The sequence below is a fragment of the Cetorhinus maximus genome, chromosome 9 (assembly GCF_964194155.1).
Source record: "Cetorhinus maximus chromosome 9, sCetMax3.hap1.1, whole genome shotgun sequence".
Taxonomy (NCBI): Eukaryota; Metazoa; Chordata; class Chondrichthyes; order Lamniformes; family Cetorhinidae; genus Cetorhinus; species Cetorhinus maximus.
The window spans coordinates 84,165,391-84,180,591 of NC_135887.1; the positions used below are offsets into that span (position 1 = coordinate 84,165,391).

The 15,201-nt window shown below is 39.9% G+C and overlaps 1 protein-coding gene across 4 annotated transcripts in view; it reads left to right on the plus strand.

The window, feature by feature from the left end:
- The window catches only part of cars1 (cysteinyl-tRNA synthetase 1), a 78,407-nt gene continuing 63,206 nt past the window's right edge, over window positions 1–15,201 (plus strand). The window contains exons 1-5 of one of the 4 annotated variants that reach the window (XM_078548962.1): window positions 1–68; window positions 3,861–4,106; window positions 7,241–7,332; window positions 11,300–11,388; window positions 12,289–12,385. In XM_078548962.1, the coding sequence (XP_078405088.1) occupies window positions 53–68; window positions 3,861–4,106; window positions 7,241–7,332; window positions 11,300–11,388; window positions 12,289–12,385 (540 nt within the window). In that variant the 5' untranslated portion in view covers window positions 1–52. Of the gene's footprint in view, window positions 69–3,860; window positions 4,107–7,240; window positions 7,333–11,299; window positions 11,389–12,288; window positions 12,386–15,201 lie in introns of those variants that run through there. The other 3 variants (XM_078548964.1, XM_078548966.1, XM_078548965.1) reach the window with 3 other exon arrangements.

Genomic DNA, 15,201 nt, shown 5'->3' on the forward strand with positions numbered 1-15,201 from the left:
TCCGGCCGTGTCCTGCCTCTTGCATCAGCATCGTCGGCACCAGGGGCCCAGAATGGAGGCAGGCGAGGGTGAGTGAGTGGCTGGCTCTTAGCGATATCATGTCGCTGGCGTACAGCAGTGACCTCTGTAGTTATTCACATCCTGTGCATAGCCTGTGAGCCGAATTGTTACCTGGCTCACCAGGATTGCTGCCCTAGGCTAGCACCGTTCACTTTCACATCTTGCAGCCTCAGACACTCCACAGAGAAAGAGAAACTGGGCTAGTAATGCACCAAATATAGTTAGGACTCTTGTGAAAAGTTCTGACTCTATTGACTGTTTAAATTGATCCCACAATTTCAGGTACAGGCGCATAGAGATAAAATCAATAAACTGCTGATGCTGGTAATCTGAAAATGCTGGGAATCTCAGCAGGTCTGACAGCATCTGTGGAGAGAGAAACAGAGTTAACGTTTCGAGTCTGTATGACCCTTTTTCAGAGCTCTGAAAAAGTTTCTCACTCCACAGATGCTGTCAGACCTGCTGAATTTTTTCAGCATTTTCTGCTTTTGTTACGGCAGCATAGAGGTTATCCCAGATTTTGTGATGAGTGGTATCTTGCAAATCGTGATCATAATATGCCCGTTTGTGTATAAGCTTTTTATTTAATTTAACACTGCCTCCTCCCATATTTGCTGACCAAGGTTGCTTGTTGAATCATTGGAGTTTTTACCTTTTTATGGTGAGTACTGGTTTTGTATGGTGCACTACACCTGTGAATAACTTTTACTGCTTATGTCGTTTACCCACTAACAGATCAACCCAGTTTATTTCTCATCCCTTCAGAGTTTGTGTAACTTGAATGCAAAATTTTGGGTTTTGAGACTTTTGTTTTTCCATCTCGAAATTCATGTCAAAACTATCATTATGGTACTAATTTGCAACATATTTCCTTAGTTATTCCTTGTTAACTAATTCTGGTTCACTATTCATCATAAAATCTAGGATAACCACTCTGCTGCCACATCTGAAACTGTATTTGGTATGAGTGACATTTAATTGAGGGGCTGGGATTAAATCCATAGACTTGAACCAGTCAATGGAGCCAGAACTTTTAACAAGAGTCACAAGTATATTTTATATATCACCAGCCCAGTTTCTCTTTCACACTAAAGAGCCTGAGGCTGCAAGATGTAAAGGTGCACAGTGCTGGCCATTGGACTAAATAATGACCAGCTCCTGACACCAATCCTGATGAGTCAGGTAAATTGTGGCAAAGTGTGAAGTTGTCTACTTTGATTGGCAAAATTTTAAATAATCGAAATATTTTATCAATGGTGAGAGATTTAGAAATGCATTCAGAGGGACCTGTTCAAGAATCACAGAAAGTTAACATGGACAGCAAGAAACTAGGAAGGCAAATAGTATGTTAACTTCTGTCAGAGTAAAGAAGTCTTTCTGCTCTTGTATAGGGCACTGGTGACCACAGGTAGTGTATTGTGTGAAGTTTAGGTCTCCTTCCTAAGAGGTGTAGCACAATGGAAATTCATTAGACTTTTTCCAGGGAAAAAAGAGGGTTGTCCTATGAGGATAGATGGAGCAGACTATGCCTAAGTTCCTGGCATTTTAGAAAAACGAGAGGTGATCTAATTGAGACATAAAATTCTTAGATGGCTTGACAGGATAGATACTGAGGAAACTTTTCCTCTGGCTGGGGACTCCAGAACACAGGGTCATATTCGCAGTACAAGTTTAGTGTCAGTTCCTGTTTGAAATAAAAACCAAAAATGGTGAAAATGCTTAGCAGGTCAGGCAGTATCTAAGGAAAGAGAAAGAGAGATAACAGGTCATTTACCTTTCCTTTAGTTTCTGTTTCACACCATCACTCAACACTTGGTTGGTGAATTTGTGTCGGTGTTCTACTGTGATGTTAGAATAAGGAGTCAGCCATTTAGGGCTGAGATTTTTCCACTGAAATATTTGTGGATCTTTGGAATTCTCCATCCTATACAGCTGTCGACGCTCAATCATTGAATGTATTTAGGCCAATTGATTTTTGTGTACGAAGGAATATCGGGATAGCATGAGAAGGTCGAGTTGAGGTAGAAAATCAGCCATGAGCTTATTGAATAATAAGCCACGTTCAAAGGGTCAGATGGCCTACTCTAGCTCCTAGCTTTATGTTCTTCTATTAGTTGGAATAAGGTTAAAGATTGAGAGCTTCGGAATCCTGTCATGTCACCTGGAGTGTTTACATGTCCCTTTCCCAGTGTTGCAACACTGCAGCCAACCATATGGGAGATTAGTCTAGAATGCCAAAAAGACAGATTTAAGTACAACTCACTGAGCCTTCTCCAGTTGACCATTTTGTTGTGAAGTTTTAGTGTAATGTGATTTAATTTGCATGAATCATTCCTGACTTTTAAGCACATTTCTTTCTGAAATCACCAGCTGAAAAATTGTTTGTCACTTCCCAATAAAAATAAAAATTGTTCCATTGCTGCTAGATCTTGCTAATAACACCTGTTTTATGAAAGATGTGAGGCAAACCAGAGCAATCTGTGAGAACAGTGACATTCTGCTATGTTTGTGCATGCCTGCTGTAGGTGGAGAAAAGAATATACATTGATGTGATGTGCTGATGTGATTAGGGCAGGACTATTGTTAGTTCAGGGCCTCTAGGATCCTACAACCCCTCAAGGCCAATTCCTGCGCATGAAAATGTAGATTCAGTGATAGTTCCATTCAGGGTTCCAGGGCTTCTCTGCCTCTATAATAATTAATATAATAAATGTTTTTAAAATGCTGTCTTAAGCTGGTGTTTTTTGTTTGAAAGATTTGAATGTCTTGATCTGTTTAAAAGCAACTGACTCACACCAACAGTATGCAGCATAAATCTAGAGGCAGAGCTTGGCACCAATTTGCTCTAGAATCAAGCTACACTTCAACCTCAGATTTACAGTACATAGGGGTGAATTTCTGCAGGGATTCTTGGCTTCTCCTGCTGTTGCTTTGGTGGTAGAGCCATGGAAGCACTCAAAACGTTTTTATTTTGTTTCTCTGATGTTAATTAATTAATGAGCTGTGGCTCATTACACAAATATCCTGATGGACAAGCAGGAGAACATCTACACAAATTCGCCCACCAAATGTTGAATGACGATGTGAAACAGAAACTAAAAGAAAGGTCAATGACTTGTTCTCTCTCTTTCTCTTTCCATAGGTACTGCTTGACTTGTTTATATTTCAAAACAGGAACTGATATGAAACATATACTATGAATGTACCTAAAGGATCCAAAATTTAAGGGGGTAGATAATCTGTGTGAGGATTAACAAACTATTTAGTTGGGGCATTTACAATTGGTGTATCTGACACTATTCGTATTAAGAACACCAGGAATTGTTTCCAATATAGGTGCCATGAGGAAAACTGGGGAGGGAAAGCAACAGTAGGAAAACGGAGAAACATAAGCAAGACAAAATTGAAATCGTGGTTCACAAGGAGCCCTGTATATATTACAAGTGTTAGTGTGAGCCAAGTTTGTTGTATATTACAAACCTGCTGAAGCCATTTTCTTATATACTGGAACACCTGAAAAATAGCCATTTTTTCTGTCAAAAATAACAGTGACATCTCTTTGGGAACCTGAAACTAATGCAACCGCAACCTTTATTTCTAATTGCTGGGTGCTCCCCAATGGAATCCTGATGTGATGTCAGGTTAGATATGCGGCCAACAAAGCTCTGATCTGTTAGAGCAATTTGGTGCTGACCCAGGGACAAAGGTTGATAACTGGAGGACTGGATATATATATTTTTTTTAAACAGACAGAACCTTTGGTTCTGAAGTTACGTGCGTCCCCACATTGTGTTTTGCAGCTTACCACTACAGTGAGCTCCTCGGTATATCCACTGATGAGAGTGGAATGAAGGCTCTGAACGATCATCTCGCTGCACGAAGTTACATCGCTGGCTTCACATTTTCACAAGCTGACGTGGAAATATTCCGGTCACTTCCAAAACCACCTCTTGATCAGTACTTCCACGTGATGCGGTGGTACAGGCACATTGCAGCAATTTGGGATTGCACCCAAGATGATGCCAAGACATGTAAGCTCCACACATGTGAGTAGTGAGCATCTGGGAGGCTGTTCACATGGAGCATCTGTGCAACCACAGAAAGTATGTGCATGCTGAATTGTTGCCATTTTTTAAGCATTGCAGTTTAACATATTATCTAATCATTCTCTGGATATCGGCACTGCTGGCAAGGTCAGTGTTTATTGCCCTTCCCTAATTGCCCGTGAAAAAGTGGCATTGAGCTGCTTTTTTGAAACGATGCAGTCTTTGTGGTGAGAGTACTCCTATATTTTTGTTGGGGAGAGAGTTCCACGATTTTCACCCAGCAATGAAGAAACAGCTCTGATCTGTGTCAAAGTCAGAATGGTATGTTACTTGGAGGGGAGCTTGGAGGTGGTGGTATGCCTGCTACACTTATCCTTGATGGTAGCAGGTTTGGGAGGTACTGTCAAAGAAACATTTGTGAGTTGCTGCAGTATATCTTGTAGATGGTATATACTATAGTCAGGGTGCACTAGTGGCAGAGGAATGAATGTTTCAAGCAGTGAATGGGGCACCAATCAAGCAGACTGCTTTGCCCTGAATGGTGTTAAACTTGAGCATTGGAACTGCACCAGTATAGGGAAATGGGCATTTCTTGTGGGAATTGGGAGGTGAGTCACTCACGACAGAATATCCAGCCTCTGACCTGCTCTCCCAGCTATGGTATTTATGTGGCTGGTCCATTTAAATTTCTGGTTGATGGTGACTCCCTTCCAGGATGTTGATGTTAGTCAATTTGATGATGGTGGTGCTATTGAATGTTAAGGGGAGGTGGTTCGATTGTCTTGTTGGGGTGGGCATTGCTTGGCACTTGCGTACTGCATATGCTACTTGCCACTTCTCAGCCCAAGCTTGGATTTTGTCCAATTTGCTGCATTCAGCACAAACTGCTTCATTATCTGAGGAATTGCAACTGGAACTCGATCATCAACAAACACACCCATTTATAATTCAAGATGGAGGGAAAGTCATTGATGAAGCAACTGAGGATGGTTAGGCCTAAGACACTGCTCTGAGGAACTGCAGTGATATCCTGTTGTTTGCATGATAGACCTCCAACAACCACAACTATCTTCATTTGCATTGATATGACTTCAGCCTTTGAAGAATTTTCCTCCTCATCTCCATTGACATCACTTTTACTCGGGCTTCTTGATGCCACGCTTGGTAAATCCAATTTGGCGTCAAGACTAGTCAATCTCAATTCACCCCTGAAATTCAGCTGTCTAGTCCAACCTTTTGCTAAAGCTGTAATGAGGTCCTGAACCTAAAGTGAACATCAGTGAGCAGACTGTTGCTTAGTAAGTGATGCTTGATGTAACACTGTCAACGACACCTTCCATCATTTTGCTAAGAGTAAGCTGATGGGCAGTAATTGGCTGCTTTGAATTTCTCCTGTTTTTATGGACAGGGTAAATCTGGGAGATTTTTACATTTGTTGGCTTGATGCCAGTGTTGTAGCTGTACTGGAACAGTTTTGTTTGAAGCATTGCTAGTTCAGGAACACAAGTCTTCAGTGCTACAGCTGAGCCAGTAGGCTTTGCTTTTTCCAGCACACTCAGCCATTTCTTGATGTCACATAGATTGAATTGAATTGGCAGAAGACTGGCATCTTGGGGACCTCAGGAGGGGGCCAAAACAGATCATCCACTTGGCACTTCTGGCTGATGATGGTTGCAAATGCTTTAGCCTTTCATTTTGCAATTGCATGCTGGGCTCCATCTTTGAGAATGTTTGTGAAGCCACCACCTCCTCCTGTTAAGTGTTTAATTGGCCAAAACCATTCATAGCTGGATGTGGCAGGACTGCAGAGAGTTGATCTCATCTGTTGTGGGATTGCTGAACGTTATTTTCGCTGTTCAGCATGCATGTGGTCCCGTGTTATAGCTTCATGCTGACTGAAAGCTTCTATAAGCATGTAAAAGAAAAAGATTAGTGAAGACAAATGTAGGTCCCTTACAGTCTGAAACTGGAGAATTTATAATACAAGGAAATGGCAGAGCAATTAAAGAACTACTTTAGTCTGTCTTCACGGAGGAAGACACAAATAACTTAAACTTCCCAAAAATACAAGGGTTTAGTGAGGAGGAGGAATTGAAGGAAATTACTATTAGTAAAACAATAGTGCTGGAGAAATTAATGGGACTGAAAGCCGATAAATCCCCGGGGCCTGATAATCTACATTCCAGGGTAGTAAAGGAAGTGGGCATGGAAATAATGGATGCCTTGATTGTCATCTTCCAAAGTTCTATAGATTCTGGCAGAGTCCCGGCAGATTGGAGGATGGTAAATATAATCTCACTATTTAAAAAAAGGAGCGAGGGAGAAAACAGCAAATTACAGACTGGTTAGCCTAACATTAGTAGTAGGGAAAACGCTAGAGTATTATAAAGGATGTGATAACAGGACACTTAGAAAATATCAACAGGGTTAGACAAAGTCAATATGAAAGGGAAATCATGTTTGACAAACCTGCTGGAGTTTTTTAAGGATGTAACTAGCAGAATAGATAAGGGAGAACCAGTGGATGTGGTTTTTTCAGAAATTTTTGATAAAGTCCTACATAAGAGGTTAGTGTGCTAAATTAAAGCACCTGGGATTGGGGGTAATATATTGGCATGGATTAAGAATTGGTTAGTAGACAGAAAACAGAGAGAAGGAATAAAAGGATCTTTTTCCGAGTGGCAGGCAGGGACTAGTAGGGTACCACAGGGATCAGTGCTTGGGCCGCAGCTATTCACAATATATATCAATGATTTGGATGAAGAAGCCAAATGTAATATTTCCAAGTTTGTTGACGACACAAAACTTGGTGGGAATATAACTGACAACTAAACAACTTCTGTTGATCACCATACCTTGGTTCACATGGAAATGTTGATGGGAATGATTCAGGACTACTTTTCTACCATATAAATTCTTTGAGAAGAGCAGCTTGTTAGTACCTGTGTGAGTGTTCTATTGCTGCAGGTTTCTGTTCTTCTGAATGAGCATCTCTGTGGTGCACTGTCAGACGAGTCTCTGGCAAACAATTATTTGAAAATTAGACTCTGATCCATTGCAATGCAGCTAATAAAAATAATTGGAAAACAAATCCTTATATAGCAAATGTGATTGTTACTGTTCCTTTTTTTCAGCCAAAGTGAAGAGAACCCAACCATCATGGTCCCCACCATCAGAAATGAAACAACCTGAGCTACGGCTGTACAACAGTTTGACTCGTAGTAAGGTCAGTATTCATAATGGTAGGGCTGTATTACATTCTTGAGACAGAAGAAAATTGCTCCTGATGGTCGAGAAGTGCTGTATGGTAAAGTCTTGCCATTCGCAGGAGTTATATTCCCGCAGAATCTCGCAAAGGGTGAAATCGCGAATGACGGACATACTTCATAATGGGAGTCAAGTAGATAGGTTCCAGCCATCCTGAGATTTGATATGTACAAAGGATCAAAGGCAATAAAAACTATGTGTTTATTAAATTTAAAGAGAAATTTAGTGTATAAATTGTTCTTGTTCATTGTTTTGTTGAACAATGTAAAATTTGTCACACTTACTGTATACTTACTGTACTTGAGAGTAGAGGTGGAGGGAGTGGGTGAAGTGGCTGATGTCAGTGTTGATGTGGATAAAAAATGTTATTCTTGACTGTTTCGCCTTTTGCCTTTCAATTTTGTAAAGTTCTCAATAAGGGACAATAGCAGTGTCAATCACTCTGCAAAAGACAATGCTGCTTTCCATGTATGTATCATCATCTGTCGCCTGTTTTTTTTCAAATCTTCAGCTGATCTTATGAGGTCTGCCATCATTTTGGGTGTAAAATGAGCCTTAGGCTCTTCTTCCTGCTCCTGTTTAAATTCAGCTGATTTCATCAATTCCACCAACTCTTCTGTAGAGAGTTCCTCTTGATGAGACTGAAGCAATTCCTCTACTTCATCTGTGGCCAGGTTTTCAAATCCCTCTCCACTAACTTGTTTTGCCAACTCAACAATCTTGATCACTTCAGCATCCACACTAGGGAACCCTGTGAAATCATTCACAGCCTCAGGCCAAACTTTTTTCCAGCAGGCATTTATGTTTGATTCTCTAACCTTGTTCCATGAGTCCTTAATTATCCCTAATGCTGTGATGATGTTGAATTCCTTTCAGCAATCACAGATTGTGGTCGAAGGGTTTTCTTCCATAAGGTTGCGAAAGTAGCTGGAGCTTCTACAGGTGTAGTAAGCCTTGAAGGATCCAATGACCCCCTGGTCCATTGGCTGGATAAGTGAGATTATATTTGGGGGTAAAAACAAAATGTCAGCATCTGGATGGCTCCCTGCAAAAGAGTGTGAATGTCTTGGTGCATTATCGGGGATAAGTAGGACTTTGAAAGACAAGTTGTTTTCCCTCAAATAAGTCCTGACCTCGAGTTGAAAGCAATTCTCAAACCAGTCTTCAAATACTACTGCTGTAGCCCAGGCAATGCTGTTAGCCTTCCAAAAGACTGATAGATGTGATTTATTTTTCCCTTTTTAAGGGCTCAAGGGTTTTCTGACCCATAAACCAGCATTGGTTTACATTTAAAACCAGCCACATTGGCACATAGTAAGAGTGTTCACCTGCCCTTTGCAGCTTTAAAACCAGGAGCTGTCCTTTCTACTTTAGATATATAAGTCCTATTAGGCATTTTCTTCCAGAACAGTCCAGTTTCATCTGCATTAAAGACCTGCCCCGCCTGGTAGCCTCTCTCCTCAATACATTCCTGCAGTGCCTTGGGAAACTCTCCTGCAGCTGCATGGTCAGCTGATGCAGCCTCTCCCACCAACTTCAAATTATGCAGACCAAAACTCTTCAAAGATCAAACCATCCTGTACTGGATGAAAATCCTCTGGAAGGCAAAGCAGAGGCCCCATCTGCGACAGCTCCAGTAGCATCAGCACTACCTTCTTTACTACTTTTTATGTGCTGGTACAATTAAATTGCCTTATTTCTAATGATTGAACCATTAACTGGGGTCCTCCTTTGTTGCTGGTGTTCTATCCAGACATTTAGTAACTTCTCCATTTCTTCCAAGTGTGGATCTCTCCTGCTTACAAAAGTTAACCTGGCAACGACTACCAGAAACATTAACACTGGATTTATTTTATCTTCAGACTATTAACACTATTCCATGGCCAGCATGATAGCACTTGCACTGTTTTTCAGTCTATCTAATATCGTCACTTTCTGGGCACGTGTCACCACTTTTGTAGGACGTTTACTGCTTGGCTCTGACTCACGCATTTTTAAATACTGTACTGTAGACGCTTAAAGGTACAGGCTTAAAGATTGCCCACATACTGCACTGTGCTCAGGAATTAAAACACAGCAACAAGGAACATCCACACGCAAGCAGTGACAGATGACACATGCTCATTGCACACATTCTGCTGCAGGAAATGCACCACAGACACCTTTTCCCTTTTTTTATTTTCATTTAGGCCGTTTTTCTTTTTTTGGTACAATATTTTCTGAAATTGGCTTCTACAGCACTTTTTATGTTTAAAACTGCGGATAAGGGAACATTTGGGTCTGCAATGGACGATCTGGTGTACAAAGACTTTTGTGCGGGTAAATGAATTCGCAGACAAGGAAGTCGCGAATGGCGGGACTTTGCTATATAACAGCCTGACATAAAAAAGAACCATAGAATAGTTACAAAACAAAATGAGGCCATTTGGCCCTCTGCTGGCTCTCTGCAAAAGCAGCTCAACTAGTCCCACTCTTCTGCACTTTCTCCATAGACCTGCAAATTTTCCCCCCTTATAATTATCCACTTCCCTTTTGAAAGCCATGATCGAATCTGCCTCCATCTCACACTCAATGCATTCCTGACCTTAAACACTCGCTGCATAAAGAAGTTTTTCCTCATGTCATCATTGGTTCTTTTGCCAATCACTTTAAATCAGTGTCCTCTGGTTCTCGACCTTCTGCCAATGGGACCAATTTTTCCCTTTCTAGTCTTTTAAAAACTCCTCGTGATTTTGAACGCCCATATCCTAGTGGGAGTGAGTTCCATTCCCCCAAACCCAGTCCAAGTTTCCTATTTAACATCTACTGAATTAATACAATCAACTCAAACTTGGGATCCCTGGTCCATAAGGCTCAGAACTATGTAGTACATTTATTACATGACCTTTGGGGGAGCCAGTATAAAGATTTTTTTTAGAATTATTATTCTGATCTATTGATGGGAGCTGCCAGATTTCTAAATCCTTTAATGCACTTGCATTGGTGTAAGAAGTTCTATTTAGCACATGGATTTAATTTTAAATGGATAAGCTTAGAAGAAATTCTTTTCTTGTAGCTTTTGTAAATATTATGAAATACATTTTTAATATTTTTATTTGTCTTGAGATGTGGATGGTATTTACAGGGCATTTATTTAATGCTCAACCCTAGATGCCCTGTCAGTACCAAGCCAACTAAATAGGTTAGACCAGGTATGGATGGGACTTTCCCTTCACTGAAACAAATTATTGGAGTCGGATTTTTATATTAATACTACAAAATAAGCAATCAGTTTTTATTGCAATTTCCTAATCCTACTCCACAAATTACCAGATTTATTTACTTTCACTATTCACTTTAGTGGGCAACTCACGATCTCTAGTTTGTTAATACATACCATTTAGCACCAGGCTACTGTGGCCACCTTCTAAAACATAAAATAAATGCAAGATGATTGTAACTGTTTGTGTATCATATCAGTGGTTTTAAAACAGCCCATAGAAATTGGTAATTTAGGCAGGCTTGGACTACCTGGCAGACTGAAGCTAACTGTAACACACCAGCCTCTAGAAACTCTGTAGTCACAACCGTGGTGGTAAGAGCTCACTTTGAGGAATGCACTTGGCTAAACCCACTTTTGCCTATAAAGCACTTTAAAGGGAAGCTCCCTTCTACTTGGTTCTTGTTCCTTTCTCCCAAACATATGTTTGTTTCTATTTAGTTCTTGGCCCCTCTCTCTGTCCAGTGAGACATTTTTCGCGTTGTTCGCGTGTTTCATTTCTGGTTGGAAAATAAGAAAGTTTGTCATCTACATGAATCACCTTATACCCAAATCTATATGGAAATGTGATTTTATTCTGTGTATAATGTACTACTCCAAAGAGACCAGCTAGGGTTAGTAAAAGTGCTTATGTTTCTAAACCTCCTTATATATTTGTCTCTGTCAGGAGATCTTTCGCCCTCAGAATGGGAAGCGTGTGTTGTGGTACTGCTGTGGGCCCACTGTTTATGATGCTTCACACATGGGACATGCCAGGTAATCTGCCATATGACTCATTATTTTACTGCTTCCTCCACTAATTCTTCAGTGTAGCTATTTCAAAAAAAATTCTTCCATAAACTCTACTGTTACTGTAGTATGAGTTGAAGTAATAGATGACAGGATTCCTGTTCCTGATTACTCTCCCATGACTTTTCCTGGAAAGTGATTAATGTGGACAGTTACATGAGTACAGCATCAAGCTTGGTTGTGATGCCTGCTGTGGACAAGAAACCTTTTTTTAAAAAATCTTCCTTCTCCATATGTGCAGACCTGAACAGTGCACATTTTACCATTAGTAGTAGTAAATAAGAAAATGAACAGAGAGACACTGATGTTGCCTTGTAACTCATAAGCCCTCAATGTGTTGTTTCCTCTTGTGATTTTTGGCATCACCACCATTGCTATCCTGGCAGTATCCAGGACAACATTAACCAACTTGATGACCTAAGAGGGCATTCCATCCAGATAGTATTAACAGCCTGGCATGACCCACCACAGTAATCTGTCACTGCCATTCACCTTGAGGCTTCTTTGGTAAATGCATGGCTTATTGGGCATTGAATCATAAAGATTAATGAAGCCTCAAGTTCAATCACTGCACAATTGCTGCATTAGCTGGCCTGAGATTGTGACGGAGGTATTTTACAAGTGGTTTTCATCAGGCAAGAGGGTTGGAGGAATCAGCCAGGGTTCCTGATCACTTTCCAACAGGAACCATTGGAGAGCTGTGTATGTGGATATTTGCATAAGGACAGGATCAAGTTTGGTTGTGATGCCTCTGATGTCACCAGGCAATTGTTACAACTTCTCAGGCCATGCTATGTCTGACACTAGCACCAGTAATTTGTAGTCTCAGATCTAAAAATTTAAGCTATTGCCTGTTTTCTTTTACAGGTCCTACATCTCCTTTGACATCCTGCGACGGATTCTAATGAACTACTTCAAATATGATGTATTCTACTGTATGAACATCACAGATGTGGATGACAAGGTAAGGATGAGTTGTCACCTCTGTTAATGTCTGCTGTTTAACAATAACTTAGCTCCTTATTGGATTTCACCATAGAAGTTTAAAAATTATGAAACACATTTTTAATATTTTTATTTAAAATTTTATTTAACATTTTTCATAATTTTTCACCAATAAAGTGGTTTCTATCATTGGGTTCCGATTCAGTTTGCCAAACCCAGCTTCTCTCTCCATAACGATGCTGCAATACAGGATTGCCTCAGTACTGTCATAGTTTTGCTAAAGCTCAGGACTACTGTCTAGTGCGGCTCACTCAGTCCTCTATACTAAATGCCAGATACTTGCTTTGAACTAGTACTTATACTACCTTGCTGTGTATTCTCAGCTTTAAATAGTGATACATGGTAAGAATAAAGTGAATAAATAAAAGGATATATGAAATCAAGTTCATTGTTTTCACAAAATAAGATACAGATACATGGGATTTGATCCCCAAAGCACCTAGAAATATAATATATTTTATATATCAATATATTTTAATTAAAATAAGATTTATTTGTTCACTACAAATCAGTGGCTCTGATGTAAGCACCTAAATGGCATAATTGTCCCCACCATTATTATAAAACAGTGTTTCCTCCAACTATTTGTGAACGACACCACGGGATCCATTGTTACATTTGCTTTGTGTGTATGCAATTTCAGATTGCTTAATTCAAATTAGCATTGCAACAAAATCGTACTTCAAGCTTTTTGATTGAAATGACGAATAAGTATTCTTTCAAACTTAACTCTGGTGGCTGGGATGGGAGGACAGAAGATTTTAATAATAATTCTGAGGATTTAAAAAGGCCAACAAGGGAAGATTTGCTATTAGATCTATTAGTGGGGAATAAACCAGGACAGGTATGGGAAGTAAATGTAGGGGAGCGCCTAGGAAATAGTGACCGTAATATGATACGCTTTAAGATGATGGTAGAGAAAGACATATGTATGACGAAAACCAGCTCAATAGATTGGAGAAAAGTTGATTTTGTGAGGTTGAGATACGACTTTGGAAAAGTAAAATGATCAACAATATTGGCAAACAACAATTAGAACCGTGCTTCCCAAACATTTTCCCACTATGACCCCATTTTAAGGCTTGAAAATTGCTGTGACCCCAGAGTGTTAGCCAGGTGGGGGGGATAGAGCTGTGAGAGTGAGACCTTGACAGCGGCAGGGTGCTGTTTGAACTTTATCACTGGCTTTTTGGAACAGGTATCAGGCCTCAAAGATCAGTCAGTTAGGCCACGCCCACCATTAAAAGAAATGCAAAAATTTAAAGGGGCCTCGTAGCTGTTAAAACTCTGTCGGAGCTCCATGGCAGCCATTGGTAATTTGGACCTCGAGATCCCGCTGAGGGTCACAACCATAGTTTGGGAAACCTTGATGTAGAACAATAATGGAAAACATTTAAAACAGTGTTCAACAGAGTACAGGAAAAATATATTTTGCTAAAAGGAAAGAACAAACTAAACACTAGTGAAACTCCAAGGATGAATAAAGATAAAATGGAACAATTGAGGTTTAGAAAAGAGGCATACATTATGTTCATAGACAGCAGAGGAGTGCATGATATGAAAATACAAATAGATTAGGAGGAGAAGTTAAAAAGCACCTAGGAAGGCTAGGAGGAACTATGAAACTAAATTATCAGGGAACATAGAACAAAATAGTAAAATATTATACAGGCTCATCCAATTTAAAAAAAGGGGGAGGCTTTGATGGGAGCAGGACCATTAAGGGATAGACAAGATAATACCACAATTAACAATAGAAAGGTGGCAGAAATATTAAATAATTATTTTGCTATGGTATTTATCAGGAAGATGAGACAAGTAAAAATGAATGATGAGATAAGTGCATTTAAAATTAAAAAAAGAGGATGTATTGAATAAACTAAAACTCAAAGATGATAAAGCCCCCTGGCCCAGTGGGAAAAGCTGTAGTACCAGAGGACTGGCAGGTAGCTAATGTAATTCCTGTATTAAAGAAGGGGAGACAGAACATGTCCAGCGAAATATAGACCAGTTAGCTTAACATCAATGATACAAAAAAAAAATGGAATCCCTCTTAAATGAGAGAATAGGAGAACATCTAGAAACAAAAATATAATAATGAATGGTTGGCATGGATTTCAAAAGGGAAAACCTTGCATGACTAACTGTTACGACCCCAGCTGATGTTAATACTGGACAAGTCAGATCCCAGAGTGAAACCTGGCTTGGTAGGTCTTAACTTCTTTTTAGAAGCTGTGGAGGAAAGTTACTGAACAAATTCACAGGAGTCTGCAGATGAACTTTTAACACAAAGAATAAAATATTTATTAAACAAGAAACATGAACTATATTACACCAGACAAAAAGATCTCAATACAAACACAAGAAAATGATTCAATTTCCCAATATTCCTCTGCCCAGCAATATCCTACAGACACACAAACCAGTGAAGAGTCACTACTAGCTTGAAACAAAGGTTCCTTGCACAGGTGCAAATGGTTTTCTTCCGTAAATTCTTGAGCATTCATTTGATGCTTCTCACCCAACTTGTATCTCTCCCCAAGACATCTAAAAATAACTGCACTTCAAACTCACTGTTTCAGTAGCAACACTGCTAAACTGATCACATTACTGAGTCCTATAACTGTTATTCAGTTAACTACTGTCCCACTAGCCTTGTACTTTCTCTTCTCAGAGAGCTGAAAAGTTCCTGTCTTCACTGTTTGACACACACTGAACTCTCCCTTGTCTTTCTCTGTGTCACTTGACCACTGTCGCTAGGCAACAACACAGTTT